This window comes from Heteronotia binoei, chromosome 1 (genome assembly GCF_032191835.1).
Source record: "Heteronotia binoei isolate CCM8104 ecotype False Entrance Well chromosome 1, APGP_CSIRO_Hbin_v1, whole genome shotgun sequence".
Classification (NCBI taxonomy): Eukaryota; Metazoa; Chordata; class Lepidosauria; order Squamata; family Gekkonidae; genus Heteronotia; species Heteronotia binoei.
Window position 1 is genome coordinate 20727565 of NC_083223.1, and position 21318 is coordinate 20748882.

The 21318-nt window shown below is 45.1% G+C and overlaps 1 protein-coding gene across 1 annotated transcript in view; it reads left to right on the forward strand.

The window, feature by feature from the left end:
- The window catches only part of FNDC3A (fibronectin type III domain containing 3A), a 98560-nt gene that overhangs the window by 69627 nt on the left and 7615 nt on the right, over positions 1 to 21318 (forward strand). Inside the window, exons 16-23 of the mRNA XM_060232007.1 lie at positions 1197 to 1315; positions 4778 to 4883; positions 4969 to 5144; positions 9048 to 9161; positions 11473 to 11622; positions 11909 to 12183; positions 15748 to 15957; positions 19112 to 19278. Of these exons, the coding sequence (XP_060087990.1) occupies positions 1197 to 1315; positions 4778 to 4883; positions 4969 to 5144; positions 9048 to 9161; positions 11473 to 11622; positions 11909 to 12183; positions 15748 to 15957; positions 19112 to 19278 (1317 nt within the window). The remainder of the gene's footprint in view (positions 1 to 1196; positions 1316 to 4777; positions 4884 to 4968; positions 5145 to 9047; positions 9162 to 11472; positions 11623 to 11908; positions 12184 to 15747; positions 15958 to 19111; positions 19279 to 21318) is intronic.

Consider the following 21318-nt stretch of genomic DNA (forward strand, 5'->3'; position numbering starts at 1 on the left):
AGATTTGTTCCACTACGGGCGGGACCCTTTCCTGCCACAAGGTGTCTTTCTCTGATGCAAGAGGTTAAGGTGGAATATATCTGTGGAATTTAACCTAATGCCTGGATGGAAGCTAGCTAGGGTTGCCAAATCCAATTCAAAAAATATCTGGAGACTTTGGGGGTGGAGCCAGGAGAAAGGGTGTGACAAGCAGGATTGAACTCCAAAGGGAGCTCAGGCCATCACATTTAAAGGGACCACACACCTTTTAAATGCCTTCCTTCCATAGGAAATAATGAAGGATGGGGGCACCTTCTTTTGGGGTGCACAGAATTAGACCCCGTGGTCCAATCTTTTTGAAACTTTTAGGGTATTTTGGGGAGAGGCACTGGATGCTATGCTGCAAATTTGGTGCCTCTACTTCAAAAAATAGTTCCCCCAGAGCCCCAGATACCCGCAGATCAATTCTCCATTATTTCCTATGGGAATAAATCTCCATAGGGAATAACAGAGTTCCCAGCAGACATTTCCCTCCCCTCCCCCCGCTTTCTGATGGCCTTGAAGTGGGGGAAGGGCCTCCAAACCGGGGAATCCCCTGCCCCCACCTGGGGATTGGCAACCCTAAAGCTAGCCCATATGCACTTCCTTAAATTTAGCTTTCCCATTCACCTGCTTATTTGCAGAAGACTTTCAGGTAACTGTAGATTTTTCCTGCTGATGCTTACCTGATCAGTGGGTGGAAACTGCAGCCAAACGGAGGGAGGGGGGATATTTAAAGAATTAAAAAGAACAGTAAGGCCTTTTCTACTTACAAGAAGTTGTCTACTTACAGGCAATTCCTAGAGCTACCCAGAAGCAAGATTATCATGGAGTTTCTGGAGATTCCTAGAGCTACCCTTGTAAATTCTGGGCAGCTCTAGGGATCACCAGGAACTCTGTGGCCAGAACTTCCTGTAAATCAATGAGGCCTTATTTTTAGTGCCAATAAAGGTAACTGAATGAACAAGCCCTTATTTTTCTTCTTAGTTTTTCTCCTGGGGCACTGTCCCCCTTACAACCGTCCCACCAGTTGCCGGGCACTTCCTTGCAACCTTCTTCAATTCCGTGGAACTGGAAATAATAAAGATAAAATGCTTTTCTGGGGTTTCTGAAGTACCTGCACTGTCTCATACTGACTTGTAAAAAATTATGCCTTGGATGACTGTAAACTCTTCCAGGAAACCAATGGGACATGATGTACAGTGGAACCGCTACGGAATATTCATGCGATCATCTGAATCCTGGTCACTCTTACCGCCTACGGGTATCTTGCGTTGGAGAAGGAGGGCAAAGTGTGGTAAAGTTAATATTTTATATGACTTACGTTATGTATATGAATCAGTGTGTGATCAATGGTGTTCCTGCCTGACTCATTGGAGCCTGAAGGACTGAGCTTGGGGAGTTGGGAACAATGGGCAGGAGGATCCAAACCCAGGCTGCCCTGCTCCAATCACGGACCCCCCTGCCAAATTCGTGCTAGCGCAGGAACCCAGTGTTGTACATAGTTGGCCCAGCGGGGCCCATTCTCCAGTCTTGATTGTGCAGCCCTTACCATGCTGTACCTAATAAAGAGCTTGTTATCACTTCCACCTTGCCTCTTTGATGCTTAGAACCCACTATATCATAGCTTACATTTTAGGGGAGCTTGTTTCATTTCTAAAAGCGCTAGCCTCAGCAAAATGGCACCCTTCAAAGTCTGTTGACTTCAATGGATGTAGGGATGTGCAGCTCTTCTTAGGATGGCGGTGTGAATCCCATCTGTTTGTTAGTCCGACCGTGAGATCACCATGAGGACTTGCAGCTATTCAGAAGCTGTAAGTTCCCTGTGGGAACTCAGTTCTAAAGCGGTTCAGGGTCCTGATGTAAACTGGGTCCCAACGGCACTTTAGAACTGAATCCCTGTGGAGATCATGTGTTCAATGCAATATAGGGTTGCCCCGTCCTTCCTGGGGAGAGGAGAGGACTTACTGGGAGCAGCAGGAAGGCCCAGCCTACATAGAGTAAGATGTCTGTGTCACTGTCCATGTGACCCGGAAGTGACATCATCAGTTCTGGAACATCGGGGTGACACTCTGGTATTTGGACAAAAACGATGGAGACAAGGCCAGGCCAGGCAATAAAAAATGATCCTAGTTTCTGAATCTTTGTGCTGGTGGAGGGGAAGTCACGACTTGCAATGGAAAGCACAGTGATGCACAGGGTGTGCTAGAGCTTTTTTTGTAGCAGGAACTCCTTTGCATATTAGGCCACACACCTCTGATATAGCCAATCTTCCGAGAGCTTACAGTAGGACCTGTAAGAAGAGCCCTGTAAGCTCTTAGAGGACTGGCTACATCAGGGGTGTGTGGCCTAATATGCAAAGGAGTTCCTTCTACAAAAAATAAAGCCCTGGTGTGTGCTATAGAGAGGATTCTCACTCTTAAAACAGCAATAACAACAACTACTGAAGAAGGAAGGGAACATGAGCCACTGCTGCATCCATGTATCAATATCACATGAAATCCAATCATTCCTTCTACCAAAGTGCCCATCCTTCTCATCAACATATCTGTCTCATACTTGCTGAATGACCATTCTTCTGTCCTGCAGAACCAACCAGTCTCCTATCTCACAGTATTTTTCACATCACACCCATTCAAAAGCAATTCATTTATACCATATTGCAGGGGTGGCCAACGGTAGCTCTCCAAATGTTTTTTGCCTACAACTCCCATCAGCCCCAGCCATTGGCCATGCTGGCTGGCGCTGATGGGAGTTGTAGGCAAAAAACATCTGGAGAGCTACTGTTGGCCACCCCTGCCATATTGTGTTCTCAGGAAAAAAGTGGTGGTATGATCTCTTTTCCCTCTCTACTTTTTTTGGTAAATAAATTATAAACTGTTTTTAAGGGGTAATTCCAAAGTACTCTACAACACACTTTTTCAGTTTGGTGTAGTGGTTAAGTGCGTGGTCTCTTATCTGGGAGAACCAGGTTTGATTCCCCACTCATCCACTTGCACCTGCTTGGAATGGCCTTGGGTCAGCCATAGCTCTGGCAGAGGTTGTCCTTGAAAGGGCAGCTGCTGTGAGAGTCCTCTCAGCCCCACCTAACAGGGTGTCTGTTGTGGGGGAGGAAGATAAAGGAGATTGTGAGCCGCTCTGAGAATCTGAGATTCGGAGTGGAGGGCGGGATATAAATCCAATATCTTCTTCTTCTTCTACATAATGTGGGTGATATGTGACAGGATCTCTTGAGGTTTGCTTTAAGGTTACAGAGTAGGCAAGGGACATAACTGGATCACGACCTCCGTGCTGGGGGAGAGAGGTAACTATTTCCCTCTGCAGTTTCCTCAGACAGAAACTGCACCACTGGCAAGCTACAGTGAGGGAAAACAGCAGGGCTTTTTGTTGTAGCAGGAACTCCTTTGCATATTAGGCCACACACTCCTGATGTAGCCAATCCTCCAAGAGCTTACAGGGCTCTTAGGACAGGGCCTACTGCAAGCTCAGAGTGTTTCAGAGTGTCTGTTGTATATGGCCTCTGGAAGGTGGGCTTGTTGTGCTGGTCTTCTAAAGCCAGGTCCTCACATTCACCTCCATGTCTATATTCTAATTCAGGGGTGTTGAGCCAGAAACTCTTTTGATTTAATGTTTGGTGTAGTGGTTAAGTGCATGGACTCTTTATCTGGGAGAACCGGGTTTGATTCCCCACTCCTCCTCTTGCAGCTGCTGGAATGGCCTTGGGTCAGCTGTAGCTCTGGCAGAAGTTGTCCTTGAAAGGGCAGCTGCTGTGGGAGCCCTCTCAGCCCCACCCACCTCACAGAGCGTCTGTTGTGGGGGGAGATGATATAGGAGACGGTAAGCCGCTGAGTCTCTGATTCAGAGAAGAGCGGGGTATAAATCTGCAATTCTTCTTCTACATGTTATTTCACCTTGAATTTACTTGCATACAAAGGAAATCATTATGCAAAATACTTTTTAAGTGTTTGTTGTGTGCCGTTGTTGGCCAAGTATCCATGCCGAATGCCCTGAATTGCTACAGAAACTAGGGATGGGGTCGTGGTTCATCCTGGCTGATGACATGCCCCCCCCCCCCTGCCCCAAGATGCACAGACCTCCAGAAACCATGCAGAGGGTCATGAGGCGAGATCACATGAACCATGAACCAGGCGATTTTAGCTGGAAATTTAGCTTTGTGGGCAGGTTCATGTCCATCCCTAACAGAAACCAATGGTGGAGGATACCAGTGTCCTTTGACATTTATTGAGGAATAGGAATGGGAAAGAGATCAACATTCAATAAGCTTCACCAATGCTTGGAATAAAATTAGGGTTGCCAACTCAAGATAGGAAAATTCCTAGGAGATTCAGAGGTGGAACCTGAAGAGGGCTGGATTTGGGGAAAGGAGGGAACTCAGCAGGGTATAATGCCACAGAGTCCATTTTCTCCAGGCGAACTGACCTTTGTAATCAAAGATTTCAGATTTTCACGGCTGGTAACATCATTAGGGTTTGTAGAATCTTCCGGGCTCAAGTGCCGTGTTCTACTGGAGAAAGTTTTTCTTCCAGACGTTTCGTTCTCAGCTGCGGAGAACGAAACGTCTGGAAGAAAAACTTTCTCCAGTAGAACACGGCACTTGAGCCCGGAAGATTCTACAAACCCTAATGACCTTTGTAACTTGGGGACTCCCCACCTAGAGATTGGCAGCCCTAAAAAAAGATTAAGCTCAGGTCTACAGCTATTTGTGTGATAATATGATTATTTTTTACTGTTATTACAGGCATCTGACTCATTGCTGGTACAGACACCACCTCTGTTGCCTGGCCCATGTCAGCCTCCCAGGTTACACGGTAGACTAAGATCAAGAGAGATTCCATTACGTTGGGGTAATGTTCTTTAATACAATAAACATTTGTTCATTTTAACATATCTGAACAATTTCTTAATTGGTTTTTTTCCCTCTTGTTTCAGGGCCTCCTGCTATAGATAATGGATCACCAATAATTTCTTACAGTCTAGAAATGTCTCCTATGGAAACAGATGAACCTCAAGAAGTTTATTATGGCCCTGATGAAGAATTCACAGTCAGCCATCTACTCCCTGGAACAACATATAGCTTTCGACTGAGGGCTGCAAATGCAGCTGGGGTGAGGAGGGAACCCAGGCAAAAGCAATCAGTTGGCATGTATATGGTCTCACAAATGTACATAAATAAGTAAAACTATAATTTATGACATTTTTATCCTTGCTAGGGTAGCCATATGCCTACTAGAGGAAGGTGATTTTCCACCCCCAGGAGTGTCACCCACCAGCACTCCAGCAGCCAGCAGAAAAAGAATAATAATAATTTTAAAAACTGGCAGCAATGCCAGGATGTCACTTCTGGGAAAACCAGCCTGGCAACCAACAGGAGACCGGGGTGAGTGGGGAGGGACTGTATATGGTCATCAGCAACGGTGTATGTAACATCATTTCTAGGGAAACCTGGAAGTGACATCAAGCCTCTCTAGGAATTGCCAGAAACTCTAGTAAAAATATAGATGATGATACTTAGAGAGGACTGATGTCACTTCCAGGTTTCCCCAGAAATGATATATTGCTGTCTCTGAGAACCCCTGACTGCCAGTTTCCTGCTAGTTGCCAGGTTAGGCCTGGTAATTCTAATCCTTGCCTTTCTTCCAAAGAGCCCAGGATAGTGAACGTGATTTCATCCCTAATTTATAACAGCCTTGTGAGGTAGCTTAGAGAATGAGATGATAACGACTCGTCTAAGGTCACCCAGTAGGTAAACAGGGGTTTGACTCTGGACTGCCTCACTCCAACACTCTATGCATGACACCACATTTATATTCTTGAAGATTATTGACATGGTGGCCAAGTAGTCTAACCATATCTTTGAACCCAAATCTGTTTGGCTTATATGTAGGGTTACAAACCTCTAGGTGATGCCTGGAGTTCTGTAGACAACAGGTAATGTAAGAATCCCCTCCCTTGCTTTCACCAAGAAACAAGAGTACAGCTATGCCCTGCAGCCTATATAGGACATTTATTTTTATGTACTTCATTTATACCCTCTCTCTCTCTGTGAGACTCAAGGGGAATGGCAAAATATAAATGTAATATAAATATAAAACAATAATTTGATCAGGCAGCATAAAGCATCTCATAAATGATGCAGTAGGACTAGAATTACAGAACTAGAAAACAGTGCAACCAAACAAACAAAAAGTCCAGCCCAAACCTCTAGATGACTTCATGCAGAGGTTTCATGTAGATCAGGGGTGTCAAATGTGTGTCCCAAGGGCCAGATCAGGCCCCTAGTGCGCTCCTATCAGGCCCATGAGCAACTCATTTTCATCTGCTTTCTTCTCTCTCTCTGGCTTCCTTCTGCATCACAGCTTGCTTTGCCAGGCTGGCTCAATTGTGCAGGAGCTACAGAGCAAAGTCTCTATTTTCTCCATTGGCTGACCAGCACATGAAAGCAACTTATGTACAAAAATTCACAATGCACAGCCATTTCATGTTTTCCCCTGGGTCTTAGGCTCAAAGTATTGGCCATGAGAGTTCTGTGATGAATGTCATTAAATCAAAAGTAAGTTTGCAGCTTAAAGACACACACCTGAACAACACTTGAACAGCATACTCAAGATTGCTACAGAACAGACATTGTCTCCAGATTTCTGATGCAATAATTCAGAACAAGAGGTGTTAGTTATCAGAAACTGTTAAATAAACAAAATATTGCAGAAGTGCTAATCTTTTAAGCATATTTTATTTTAAAGGTTTTTTTCTTTAATCTTTAGTACGAGCCCCATGCGCAGAGTGTTAAAGCTGCAGTACTGCAGTCCTAAGCTCTGCTCACGACCTGAGTTCGATCCCCGGCATAGCTGGGTTTTCAGGTAGCCAGCTCGAGGTTGACTCAGCCTTCCATCCTTCTGAGGTCAGTAAAATGAGTACCCAGCTTGCTGGGAGGAAAGTGTAGATGACTGGGGAAGGCAGTGGCAAACCACCCCGTGAAAAGTCTGCCGTGAAAACATTGTGAAAGCAACGTCACCCCAGAGGCAGAAACGACTGGTGCTTGCACAGGGGATCTTTCCTTTCCTCTTTAATCTTTAATCTTTAATTGTGTTTGTCTTTTATAAAGTTTATATTTCTGCTACCTGACATTACATTTCATGACACACATTGCCTGGCCCGGAAAGGTCTCATTTATGTCTCATCCAGCCCTCATAACTAATGAGTTTGACATGCCTGATGTAGATGTTAAAAAGCATAGGGAACAAGATGTAAGTTTGTGGAATCCCACAATATATGGATGAGACTCTGCTCTGTCTCATACTTCCAGCTGATCCCTGTGAGGCTTCTTGCAAAGTCCTCATAGGTACCCTAAAGGACAACACCCAACCATCAACAATCTGTACAAACCCTGTACAACCATCTGCACAAACCCTGAACTGGTGCCAGGAGGCAGTTTTGAAGTGGATGCAGGTTAATAAATTGAAGCTTAATCCCAAGAAGACAGAAGTACTGTTGATGGGGAGAAGGTCTGACCTGGGATTTAAGGAGTCACCTGTTCTAGATGGGATTTTACTTTCCTCTAAGTATGGGTTTGTAGTCTGGGGCTGCTCTTGGACCCAGTCCTCATGATGAATAAGCAAATAGCAGTTGTGGCCTTGCAAATCTACCCAACCACTGCAGTCAACTTTGAAGGGTCTACTTTGGGTGTCCCCAACCTGTTACTGGGTTCAGTTCAAGCTTCTGGCTATCACCTTAAAAACACTTAAAAGGCCTTGCATCCACATACCTTAGGTTTGTAGCTCCCCCTCCCCCAGCCACTGGCAGGGAATCGGGGGGGAAGGGTTGCCAGATCTAGGTTGGGAAACTCCTGGAGATTTGGGGATTGAGGCTGGGGAGGAAGGAGACCTCAGTGGGGTCCAATGCCAGAGAGTCCAGCCTCCAAAGCATCCATTTTCTCCAGGGAAACTGATCTCTGTAGTCTGGAGCTCTAATTCTGGGGATCCCCAGGTCTCACCTGGAGACTGGCATCCCTCATGTACCTGCAGACTGCCTCTCTCCTGTTGTGCTCCGCAGCAGCAGCAGCTTCATTTAACTAATCAAAGCTTTCTGAAGGTAGCACTGTGCTAATGGACTAAAAAGAAATGCTTCCACGCCCCCCCAAAAAAACTTTAAATGTTTATTTTCTTTGAAATACAAGCCCCCCCTAAAACAATCAATATTGCACAATAAAAGAATACCAACATAGTACCATTGACAATGGATTGAAATTACACCTTCAGTGCAATATTGAATCATTTGCTTAACATTACTACTTAACTAGTAATAAGAAAAGTCAGTTTTTTTTTTTTAATTATTCGTTGCACACCATCATTACCATTTCCAAAAATCAAAAAAGATAACCATTTTTTCTAGGAAGTTATTCTTGTAGGTACTTCAGCAACATAGTTTTGGGCAGCTAACTTATCCATTGCAGCTACTTCCCGCCCCTTGGCAAACCACTGCCGTGACGTTGGCACTGTGTTCTTTCTCCATCGCTGAGCTAATAAGGTCTTGGCTGCAAGTAATAGTAAAGAGGCCAGTTCCCTTTTATATTGTGAGATTTTTAAGGGAGGCCAGAAATTCAGTAAGATTGATTCTGGCCTTAAGAGGAAGTATTCAGCTTCTTAACTGACTGGGGGAAAAGGATCAGAATAGCTATGAAAAATCTTAATGAGCTTTGAGGTTTCAGCCCACCATTGTAGCTCAGTGTAGCAGTTGGAGTATTGGATGAGGATCTGAGAGGCCCAGGGTCAAATCCTCTCTGTGCTGTGAAACTCACTGGGGAGCCTCTCCCTCAACCTAATTACCTCATAAGGTTGTTGTGATGAAACAGAGAAGGGGGAGGTATGTTGCTTTGAACTCCTTGGAGACAAGGTGAGGTGAAAATGTACTAAATGAATACTCTGTAGTTGTATAATTCTGAGTGCCAGACTTATGAAACACATGTAGCATTTTCTAGAACAAAATGATAATTATGTCATCTCCTTTATCAGCTTGGCCCTTATTCAGAGAAGTGTCAACACACCACAGCCCCTGGCCCACCAGAGCAATGCAGGCCGCCAGAAGTGACATACAAATCTGCAACATGCGCTGTCATATTGTGGGAGGTAGGAATGTTGTGTTGTTTACTTTATAACATGCCTTTCTTGCTGAGGCTCATGGCCAGAGACACCCTCTGAGGCAGGTGAGGCTGAGAGAGTTCTTTCAAGAACTACTCTCGAGAGCACAGCTCTTTCAAGACCAGCTCTTTCCAAGGTCACTCAGCAGGTGTATGTGGAGTGCGGAATCAATCCCGGTTCTGCCAGATTAAAGTCTGTGCACTTAACCATTACACCAAACTGGCTCTCCAGGTCCAGTGAAGTGACTGGTGATCCAGTCCTGCTAGTTTTGGGAAGCAGAGGTAGGGTTGCCAGCTTTGGGTTAGAAAATACGTAGAGATTTTCAGGGGTGGAACCTGGAGAGAGAAGGTTTTGGGAAGGACAGGGACCTCAGCAGGGTATAATGCCATAGAGTCCATCCCTCAAAACAGCAATTTGCTCCAGGGGAACTGATCTCTGTAGCCTGGAGGTCAATTGTAAAAATGGGAGGGCACTTCTGGAAGCTGGCAACCTTACAACCCAGATTAGGGTTGCCAGGTGTCTTCTGCCTGCCAGTGGAGGTATTTGGGGGGCATTCTGGGGGTGGGCAGGGGCATCGGCAACAAGCTGAAAGTGGCATCATCGCAGCGATGATGTTAGGGGCGATGCTGTATTTTTGTGTAAAACTCTATGGTTAAAACCAGCTACAAAGCGTAGAGTTTTGCCCAAAAAGTAGAGTCACCCCCAACATTGCTGACACAATGATGTCACTTCTGGAAGTGACATCGGCGTGTTGCCAACGACACATGGGGACAGCTGTTTGGAATGGGGTTTCTCCTGCTGGCCTGCTGACCGGCAGTGGCCAGGGGATCCCCCAGCCCACACTGGGGAACTGGCAAGCCTAACCCAAATAACTTTATGTGAAGAAAATGACTTCTTATCAGTGCTCCTGTTTTAAGGCCTAGTTCCTCTTGATTCTGAGCCCTTCAGAAGAATTATAGCAAAACTGAAACCATATCCATGTGGGGGATCTATTCAGGGATCCCCCAGGTTTTGGGGCTTCTGCCCACCACCAGGGAAACCCTACCCCCAAACAGCATGATGTCCCCAACACATTGTTACACAGAAATGATGTGATTGTGCTGGGGACGTCACATGGCATTGCTCTGGTTTTTGGGCAAAACTCTATTGGTTTGATGGCAATTTTACTATAGATTTTTGCCCCAAAAAGCAGAGTGTCATCCCCAGTGTCACATGATATCATTTCCTGGTGACATCAGTGAGTCATGTGACATCACTGCCCACTCTAGAATGCCCCCCAATCCCTCCGCTGTCCCAATGATCCCACCTGGCAATCCTAATCCACTGAGTTCTAGACATCTGAGTTCATTCTGTTGTTTACAGTATTATGGGTCATAACGCCAACATTCTCATTCTAAGTGTTTTCATGTTGACCTAGCAAGTCACAGAGGGCTTATCTACATGATCTCTTTAAATTATGTTCTCAGAAGTTATATTCCTCTGGAATTTGTGTCAAGCACAGTTATTTGTTCACTAAAATGGTTGAAGTATTGTCAAGTAAGAGGCCTGGTTATTCTCCATTACCTACAACCCCTTTCTCACGTCCCTGAAGCCATCTGGCAGAGGATGTTTATCTAACAGAATTGGTTTGCTATGTCTCAGTACCCAAACTCCCCCATTTCAATCTCAAGCCCTTTACAAATCTTATCTTGATCACGAGTTGTTATTAGAAGGCAATTGCTAGGTAGAGGAAAATGACTGCTTTGCCCTTTGAACCCCAGATTCCACTGGTGTGTGTTTGTAACTTTATGATACCCTATATAGCATCCTGTAACCCCTGATAACTCAGTCTTCTCAAAGACAATGTTCTGTATGCAACCTGGAGTTAAATAAAGAAGCTCACTTTGATTTAAAACAAAGGACTCTATTATTGAACTACTCGTGCTTGACAGTTTGCACTTGCAAAATAGAAGTTTTGGGGCTTCCTTTTTCTGCATAACCATTCTATGGCTGGCTTCTTCAGATCTACCATTGTTATTCTTAATATTCCTGCAATGCTTAGAACTTTAAATACGATTTTTAAAAAACCCTGGATTTTTGTTTAAGAAGATTTATATTTTAAAAGGATTCACCAAAACTAAAATTTACACTGCATTCTTTCTTTCTTTGAGCCACAAGTTTCCTCTTTTGCTTTTGCTGTAAACTAACACAGCTGTCTTGCCAGAATTTGCTCCTTTTAAAAAAACAGACACCTTTCAAGACTGGTTTGATTTTATTAAATGACTAATTTTAATGCCACTTGCCTATAATGTTTTGAAAGGTTCCCAGTAGCAATGGAGCGGACATCACCGAATATCGGTTGCAGTGGGGAACGACAGAAGGTAGCATGCATATCTGCTACTGTGGGCCAGGACTCAGTTATGAGATGAGAGGCCTCTTGCCGGCAACTTTATATTATGCGAAGGTTCAGGTAAAAAAAACGAACAAGAGCTGCAAGCTAGCTTTCTGATAACCTCAAATCAGGGGTGGAATTCTAGCAGGAGCTCCTTTGCATATTAGTCCACACCTCCCTGACGTAGCCAATCCTCCAAGAGCTTACAGGGCTTTTAGTACAGGGCCTACTGTAAGCTCCAGGAGGATTGGCTACATCAGGGGTGTGTAGCCTAATATGAAAAAGGAGCTCTTGCTAGAATTCCACCCCTGCCTCGGGTCCCAGGGTTTACATGGCCTATCTTTCTTTCTGTTCTTCATTGCAGGCTGTAAATGTGGCTGGTGCTGGGCCTTTTAGTGAGGTGGTGGTGTGTTTGACGCCATGCTCTGTCCCTGCCATGGTGACTTGCCTCCAGGAAGCCAAGATGGAGAACCCCCTCTATTCACCTTCCACCTGCCTTGCCATCAGCTGGGAGAAGCCCTGCGACCATGGAGCCGAAATAACGGGATACACCATAGACTACGGGGAAAAGCAGCCCATTACTGTGGGGAAGGTGACAAGCTTTTTCATAGACAGTTTGCAGCCAGACACAACCTACAGGTATGACATGCAAAACTGGCAATGGGGAAGCAGTCATTCAGCTTAGCAATGCTGCAAATTTCACCACAAATTACTTATCATGTTCAAAGATGCCAATAAGATATATGCTGATCACCCAGCCCAAGGATCCCCAACCATTTTCAGCCTGTGGGTGTCTTTGGAATTTTGGCAGTGTGGTAGGCAGAGCCATAGAATGGCTGCCACAAAATGGCTGCCACAGGAGGTGGAGCGAGTAACAAAATGGCTACTGTAGCAGTTTACCTTCAGCCACATAGTGAAGATCCTTGTGCTGCAGAGGCAGGTGCTGCCAAAGCAATGTCTTTAATAATCTGCACAGCCAATCAAATCTCCGATGGCCAATCAGGAACCTTGCTGGGCAAAAGCCCTATGTTGCCCTGCCCACATTCCGGAAACATTTGGTGGATGCCAGGACAGGTGACCCCCTGGCCACCACATTGGGAACCCCTCATCCAGCCTGTTGAGTTTGTGCAGCTCACCCACAAAATGCCTGGTGAAGAGGGTTGCATCAGGTGACTTTTGAAAAACGATATATGTGCAAAGATATAATTGATTCAAACCAGTTGGCAGCCATTAGCATTGCTAGGGACTACTTAGATGAACATCAAAGGATCGGATGTTATTGAAACACGGCATTCACTTACAACTGGTATATAGGATGTGCAACCGATTTAATCATTTATTTACATCACTGCCTGCTTAGTCAGCAGTTACACAGTAAGGATGGAGAGGGGTATTAGACTAGAACTGAGCTATGTGGGAACAGACATGTTGTAACCTGCCCTGATGCTTATAGGAGGGCGGGATAGAAATTGAAATAAATTAATAGCCAGTTAACTATAGTGCATGATTTGGAGGGAATATGGTACAGCAGCCTGCCAAACCAGGGGTGGAATTCTAGCAGGAGCTCCTTTGCATATTACGACACATACCCCTGATGTAGCCAGCTTAAGCTCTTGCAGGACTGGCTACATCAGGGGTGTGTGGCCTATTATGCAAAGGAGCTCCTGCTAGAATTCCACCCCTGTGCCAAAAATCTGTAAATGAGTTGACAAACAAGAGAACTGATAGTCAACAAATTAGCTCCCAGTTCATGACAAGTGAGCCAGCATGTGAACTGAGCTGGAGGGTGTTTGAGCATTCCGTAATTAGGGGTGATCGTCATTCTTCGGGTTCCTCCAGCATCTCCTTATGCTCTATAATTAAAGAGGTTGTAGGCATTACAGTGGTATAGAGAGACCTCCATTCCTGAATGCTATCATGATACTAGCCATGATTCAGCATTTGGGGACATCAGTGGAAATGAAAAGGCTGTTCCTGTTGTCTTGTTTTCTACTTAAGCTGCTTCTGCCATATCAGTGAATGGATTGGTGGAATTAAGTAGGGGGATTTCTGGAAAAGTCAGTTTCACCCTGGAGGACATCTTAAGTGACAGTAATTTCTTGAATTGTCAGATTGCTTCAGAGAGAGCTAGAGAGAGCATGTTTCACTTTTTGCACAAACACTTACACACTTCAAAAATGCTTCAAGTCCATCAAATAAAAGCATGGTCTTTCTCTCACTCAAAATAATGTTTACAGACATCTTTTAAAATGACTCCCAAACTGTTTAAGGGTAGGAAGTGTTATGTATTGGGACTAGAACATTCCTGGCTGTTCTACCAAAGACTTTGCTGAGCCTGAGGCTCCAGAACAATAGCCTAGGGCTGCCTGTCAAGCATGAAACTTTTATATGCTACTTCTAATGGTGTTCAGCAGACAAGCCAGATACAAAGCAGAACACTCTTCATGCTCTTCCCCCCCCACCCCCCCTGCTTTCTCCTCCTAACCAAAGGGTGCATAATAAATCCATCTGGACCCAGGATGTTTAGAGTAACCTTGTGTTAACGGTGTAGAGTGCCTCTCCCCCAGATTCACACAGCCAGGTCTTATCGGTTCCCAGAGAATGTGTGAGAAAGGGAGATGTTTTTATTAGCTGACATTCCTTAGTCATAAAGAGATTCTCGTGAGTAGCCTTTGAACCCTCAACTCAATTTGCATCTTTGTTATCCTTTTGAAGTTATCTGTAACCATTCCCTTTGAAGCATGCATGTAAGTTACTATGCAATGCTATGTATGTCATTACTTCCAAGGAGTCCGTCCTTGAGCAAGCTGTGGAGTTTTAACAGTAAAGCAACTTTTGATTAAAGAACAAAAGCTTGATTATTGAGAAATATCGATGCTTGACACTGCCAAGGCGCCGGTCCGGGTGGGGATTCCCCCACCCGGGAGGTTCCCAACCCGCTGGCCCATGTTGGGCCAGTGGGGGAACCTTCCCTGACATCGTTGGCGTGACGACATCACCTGGAAGTGACGAAATTGCACTGGTGACATCGCGTGGCGGCCACTCTAGGCATTTCTGGGAAAATGCATTTCTGGGAAAACTCTAGCCATTTGGGAGGGAAAACTCTGTGGTACAATAGGTACCATAGAGTTTTCCCCTCCCAAATGGCTAGAGTGTCTGGGAAAATCAGAGTTTTCCTGGAAAAGCCTAGAGCAGCTGTGAGCGACATCGCTGGCATGATGACGTCACTTCCGGGTGATGTCATTGCTTCACGTGCGAACGTCCCCTGCCAGACATCGCTGGGGATTTGGTAACCCTACAATAGCCACCTGGACTCTGTGAGGTGCCCAATCAGGAGTTAATGTGCCGGCCCTTGTACTATAGTTAAGAGCGGTTGGGTTTTGGGTGGGGTCATTTGCATGCATTTAAGCAGGGCCATTGGCCCTGGGTTTCAGTCTTCTTGATGATTTCACTAAATAAAGCAGAGCTGTTAACTACAATGAACCCAGTTTTTAATAGAAGCAATGACTCCTCCAATAGCTGCCAATAGCAGTCACACCAAAAATACATCTATTGCACCAGCCATTCCCACAAAATCCTTAAAGCATTATAGTAGTAATTGGGTTGGATCTTATCATTTTTGTCAATGGAGGTGATTTTCTTCAGATTCCCCTTTCTTCCTCTAGCAGCTTGCTGCATCCCTTGAAAAACCACTACTGAGGGGCATGAGACCTTCCAGAACTGGATGCCATGTGATGGGGGGTGATAGAAGAAGAGAAACTAGGCGAAGAAGTTCTCCCTCCTTGTTGTGTAAACGCAACTAGGACTCACTCCATTCACACAGGGGGGGTGAGACGGCAATTCTTGTTAGGTCTTCTTGTTGCAACTCGTGTGCCTCATGGCATCTTGTTCTGGAGGGTCCCTGGACTTCCGGCAGTGGCCTTTGGGGGTCTCAGGAATTTGCTGCTAGAAGGGAAGCTAGTGGAACTTGTTTCCAGGAACCCACTCAGTGGACTTAACTGTAGGATTGCATTGTATAGGATTACATCATAACTGTGCATTGATTATGCACAGTTGCAATTCTTGGTAAGATCAGTATTCCAACTCTGATATGAAAGGCCTGTTTCACCCTGAAACATCCCAACATAAAGGATAAAACGCAGTGTATACTGTGCTAGGACGGAAATCTCACAAAACCCTTTTCTTCCCTTTTCTGATGATTAGAATACGAATCCAAGCATGGAACAGCCTTGGAGCAGGTCCTTTCAGCAACATGGTGAAACTGAAAACAAAGCCACTCCCTCCTGAGCCCCCTCGTCTAGAGTGTTCGGCGTACGGCTCTCAGACTCTGAAGCTGAAGTGGGGAGAGGGGATTGGAAGAACACTTTCAGATTCCACTCAGTATCACCTTCTAATGGATGATAAGGCCGGAAGGTGAGTACTCTTCATCAGGGCCGGCCCTGCCACTAGGCAAATTAAGCAATTGCCTAGGGCACTAGCCTTCTGGGGGTGTCGAATTGAGCACCCCCCTCCCCTCACGAGACTCAGTGACCTGGGCTATCCAGGAGCAATTTCAAGTTTTGTGCTTTTCGTTTTCCCCACAATTCATCTGTTTTTGAAAATTGGTTATCAGTGCAGGGTGGGGGTGGGGGACGTCAGAAGTTAGCCTTGCCTAGGGTGCCAGCTAGTCTAGGGCTGGAGCTGCTCTTCATGATTAGGTTCCTTCCACAGGGATGTTTGCTTCAGTTTGGCATTAAAACTGGAACAAGTTTTTATCCACGTGACATCATCTCCTTTCCTCTACTTTGTTCAAATGTTTTCTAAACTTGGTTTGATACACACTGTCATGATCTGTGGTGTGCTGTGAGACAGAGGCCTAGTGGGCCTAGGGAGCCTGTGAAGCCTGCGTCTCAGTAGAAAGAGACAGCATGCAATCCCCAGAATGCTTGGCACTGGTTTCAGCCAATTGGCGTCCAAGTAGGCTCTGAGGGGAATTGCTTAAAAGCTCTTTCAGGAAACAGACACTGTTCTTTTCCTTCTGAGAGGCCAAGCAGGAAGGAAGGCTACTGTTCAGGATAGGGTTGCCAAGTCCAATTAAAAAAAAATCTGGGGACTTTGGGGGTGGAGCCAGGAGACTTTGGGGGTGGAGCCAGGAGACATTGGGGGTGGAGCCAAGAACAAGGATGTGACAAGCATAATTGAACTCCAAGGGAGTTCTGGCCATCACATTTAAAGGGACAGCACACCTTTTAAAATTCCTTTCTTCCATAGGAAATAATGAAGTATAGGGGCAGCATCTTTTGGGGCTCATAGAATTGGACCCTCTGGTCCAATCGTTTTGAAACTTGGGGGGTATTTTGGGGAGAGGCACTAGATGTTATACTAAAAATTTGGTGCCTCTACCTCAAAAAATAGCCCCCCCCCCCAACGGATGAATTCCCTATTATTCCCTATGGGAATCGTTCTCCATAGGGAATAATAGAATGCCCAGTAGACATTTCCCTCCCCCCCACACGCTTTCTAAAAGGGGGGAGGGCCTCCAAACCAGGGAATCCCCTGCCTCCTCCCTCCCTCACACACACACACACACACACACACACACACACTTACCAGATCTTCTTCCGGAGAACTCTTGCTGTGAAAGTGAAAGCAAAAGAAAGGGCGGGGCTGTTCTCCCAAGCCCTTCCTGCTCCCTGCCCAGCCTTAAAGCGGCAGACATTTTACAAACGGCTCAGGAGCTCTATAATGAAGCCTACAGGTATGTTCTCCCCCCCCTCCACCCCCCACCCCCCGCTTCTCACTTCTTGAAGACCAGGAGATGAGGCTGCAAACCCAGGGGACTCCCGCCAGAGCGGGAGGGTTGGGAAGGCTAGTTCAGGAGGAAGACCCTCACTCTGAGGGAGAGAGTGAACAGGCCAAGGCCTGGGGCCTAACAGACTAGGGACAGTTTAGTCATGTTAGGGACTATGTTTATTTTTCTTCACCCACGTTACTATAGTTTTAAAGCACATTATCTGTTCACTTCCCTTTTATTGATTTTCCTGTGTAAAATAAACTTTTTTGTTGTTCTTTGTTACTCTGCCTGGTCTACACGCCTATTTTCTTGGCCAAAGCAAGGGGAATCTGAAGGGCTTGGGAGGGGACTCTGGGCCTTCCCCCTAATTCCAGAGTGGTGGCAGCGTCAGGTGGCACCCCCATCTGGGTCATGACACACACTTTAGAAAAAATAACCGTCAAAACATATTTGCATGCCGCATGAACAGGAAGGTGCACATTTTTTGAGGTCAAAGCGGCATCCTTTTCCTTGCATCTTCCTTCTCCCCACAGCCACTGTTTCCCTCCTTCCCACTGGAGGAGGGGGAGAGCTTACATAGACAACTGATAAATCGATAATTGCTAGGGTTCTCATTTGCCTACTTACAGCAGGAGATCTCCAGCCAATAGTATCCCTTGCCTGCCAATGCTCAGCCAATTGATGAATGGAAAACTGGGGCCAAAGGGGGGGGGTACAGTCATATTGGGGAGAGAAATTAGAAAGAAAAATAAGGGCTGGTCTACTTAATTTAATTTAATTTAATTTTTTCTATTTATACCCCGCCCAATCCCGCAAGCGGGCTCTGGGCAGCTTACAACATTAAAACCTTACAGAACATTAAACAAACCATATCCAGATTAGACAATATCGTAAGTACAAAATCTGTAAAATTACAGAATTATCTAAGTAGTAGTTTTCATTTAACTCATGTGGTACCAAAGCTGTCAACCTGAGAATCCACTCTGCTTCCCTTCCCCACAACAGTGCAGATACAGGTAGCTGGGTATTGGGCTGAAGTTTGAAGGAGGGGTCAATGCTGCTGTAGTGCAGGCATGGCTGGCTGTATAGGAGTGTCTGCTACTTCCAGGCTGCCTGAAAATGGAGCTGAAGGAGGCAGCATATTTTTAATCTCCCAAGTGGTAACCACCTGCTGTCCTGGTCTTAAACTATGAAATATCAAGAGGCCTAGTTCAGATTACAGCCAAGATGTGGGCTCTGCTTCTAGCACACCAGTTGATTATGGCGTAAGGAGTGAAACAGGCATAATTCGGGCACATCCCTTCCTTGGAAATGGGCTTCCTTGTCAAGAGGCCTTGAACTTCTACAGGAATATCTCTTGCCATTGCAAAATATAGATGATCCCTTATTTCTCCTTCATGCAGTGGAGAATCTGATACGAATTTATGGCGGGAGCAGGAAAGCGGGGCCGTACAAGAAGCAGTGGGGCAGATTCAGAAATGGAGAAATCCCTGCGCATGACCAAAGCGTGCGCACTGCTCTGTGACCCATCTCACTGAACAAACTTACAAGCTCTGACTATAAAGTTTCTGGTAAATCCTAGAGCTACCCAAAAGTGGTAAGGGCAGCTTTAGTAAGCACCAGGAATGCTATGGTAACGTTACCCCCTCAACCCTCCTACCGGTTGCCAGGTGTTGCCTGACAGTCCTAGCAATTGCTTGATGGCTATATTGTTATAACCACCTACTCACAGTACTCTTGGTTCAAAGAAATTAGTAGGATACTGATTAATCAGAACTCTGTTATTGCCTTCAGGATCGTGTCCATCTACAGGGGATCCTGTCACACTTTCAAAGTACAAAGACTGAGCGAATCAACGTCATACAAGTTTTATATCCAGGCTTGCAATGAGGCTGGGGAAGGTCCTCTTTCCCAAGAATACATTTTCACCACTACGAAATCTGTACCACCTGCCTTGAAAAGTAAGAATGTACACTTAAGTTCTATTTCTTAGGAGGTAACCAGTTCATTCCAGCAATTCTGAAAATTTACAATGCTAAAATCCTCCCTCAGTTGCTGTATGGAATACCTTTGCAGATTGGAGTCTTTAGTCCCTGCGTGGAGAATGTGCAATCATCATTCTGCCGTCAGATTTTAGGTGCTCCCAAATGTGTCCCCTACTCATCCATTTGTGCAGAGCCAGGTTTACACCTTCTAGAAACCAGAGCCTGGATTATGGCTTTTAAGTTCTGGATAAAAATTCATTTCAGAACGGATTCAGGAAGTTTATTACACTACCTGATGAAAGTCAGGCATAGCATTACTTGGCTCTCTACATTTACCCACAAACTACAAAAACTTGGCATTGAGGTGGACACTCTTTTCTTATGTGACGGATTATATATCTTAAGAACAATCCAACTAAGGCTTATGGATAGGGTTGCCAAGTCCAATTCAAGAAATATCTGGGGACTTTAGGGGTGGAGCCAGGAGCAAGGGTGTGATAAGCAGAATTGAACTCCAAAGGAGTTCTGGCCATCACATTTAAAGGGACAGCACACCTTTTAAAATGCCTTCCTTCCATAGAAAATAATGAAAGATAGGGGCACCTTCTTTTGGGGCTCGTAGAATTAGACCCCCTGGTCCAATCCTTTTGAAACTTGGGGTTTTTTTTGGGGATAGGCACTAGATGCTATACTGAAAATTTGGTGCCTCTACCTAAAAAAACAGCCCCCCCAGAGCCCCCGATACCCGCAGATCAATTCCCCATCATTACCTATGGGAATCATTCATGGAGGTGTATAATGGCTGTGGGGGTGGGGCTTCCCCCGCCAGCCAGCTGGCTGGGGGAGGGGGGAAGCCTGTAAAACCCGGGGATCCCCCGCTGGAACCTGGGGATTGGGAAGCCTACTTATGGATCACGAATACCAAAAAGTGTTCCCCTCACATTCCCGTTTGCTCTGCAGCCAATCTAGGTATACCCCAAAGACATGGGAAGATACCCCATTATTTTTTTACTTTAGACTCCCCATTCCATCGTCGGACTTTTACTTTGGCACAATTAAATGCCTTCCCATCAACAGTTCTCTATGGTAGGTTTAGACAGATACCTCTCCAAAATAGATTATGTCCATGTGAATTAGGGGTCCTTGATTCTATATCCCATATTATTTTAGAATGTCCTCTCCTGGCCTCACTACGTAGACAATTTTTAGCTGAATATCTCCAACACAATGTATTTACTAGAAGGCAAATTCTATCCTACCTTTTAGAAGATGTTAATCCCCATATTACTACATGTGTTGAGAACTTCTTAGTAGAAGCCTATACGATTAAATCTAGACATACTACTGTATTTTAATTGCTGGGTGTCTACTCTTGATTAGTATTATTGGCTGCTATTTTAATTGATTGTTTATGTATTGTTCTTACTATATTTCAGGCCTTTGTACCTACTTTTGATTGTGAATCATTATTGCTCTTATGCCAATAAAGGTCTGAACTTTGATATACACTTTGATCTTTCCAATGGTGCACCGAAACCACTGAATGCAGCAGTGCTGATTTATTCTTTTTCTCACTGCTCTTTTCTTGTGCGTTTTTCAAAATTAATCCTCTTGTGCCCTTCACTTCGACTCCCTTTGTGTGTGGCTCTGCCTCCCATGGCAGCCATTTTGTGGTTGGCTCCACCTCCCATGATAAGCCATTTTGTGGTTGTGCCCACTACTTTGTGTCAGAATTCCAAATGTGCCTGCAGGATCAAGAAGGTTGAGGACACCTGCCCTAAGCATTTCTCACACAAACACCCAACCGCTAATGTAACGTAGCTCACAGTATCCTAAGTTGAATTGTTATAAATTGTTATGAATTGTTATGACTATGCAATCAATATATATGATGCTGTACAAAGAAACAAACTAAAAACATTATGTGGTTGCTGCTTTTGTACAAGGAAAGCTAAGTATTACTGCTAAAATAATAACTTTCATCATATCTATAAATGAATATGAATGAATGGATGG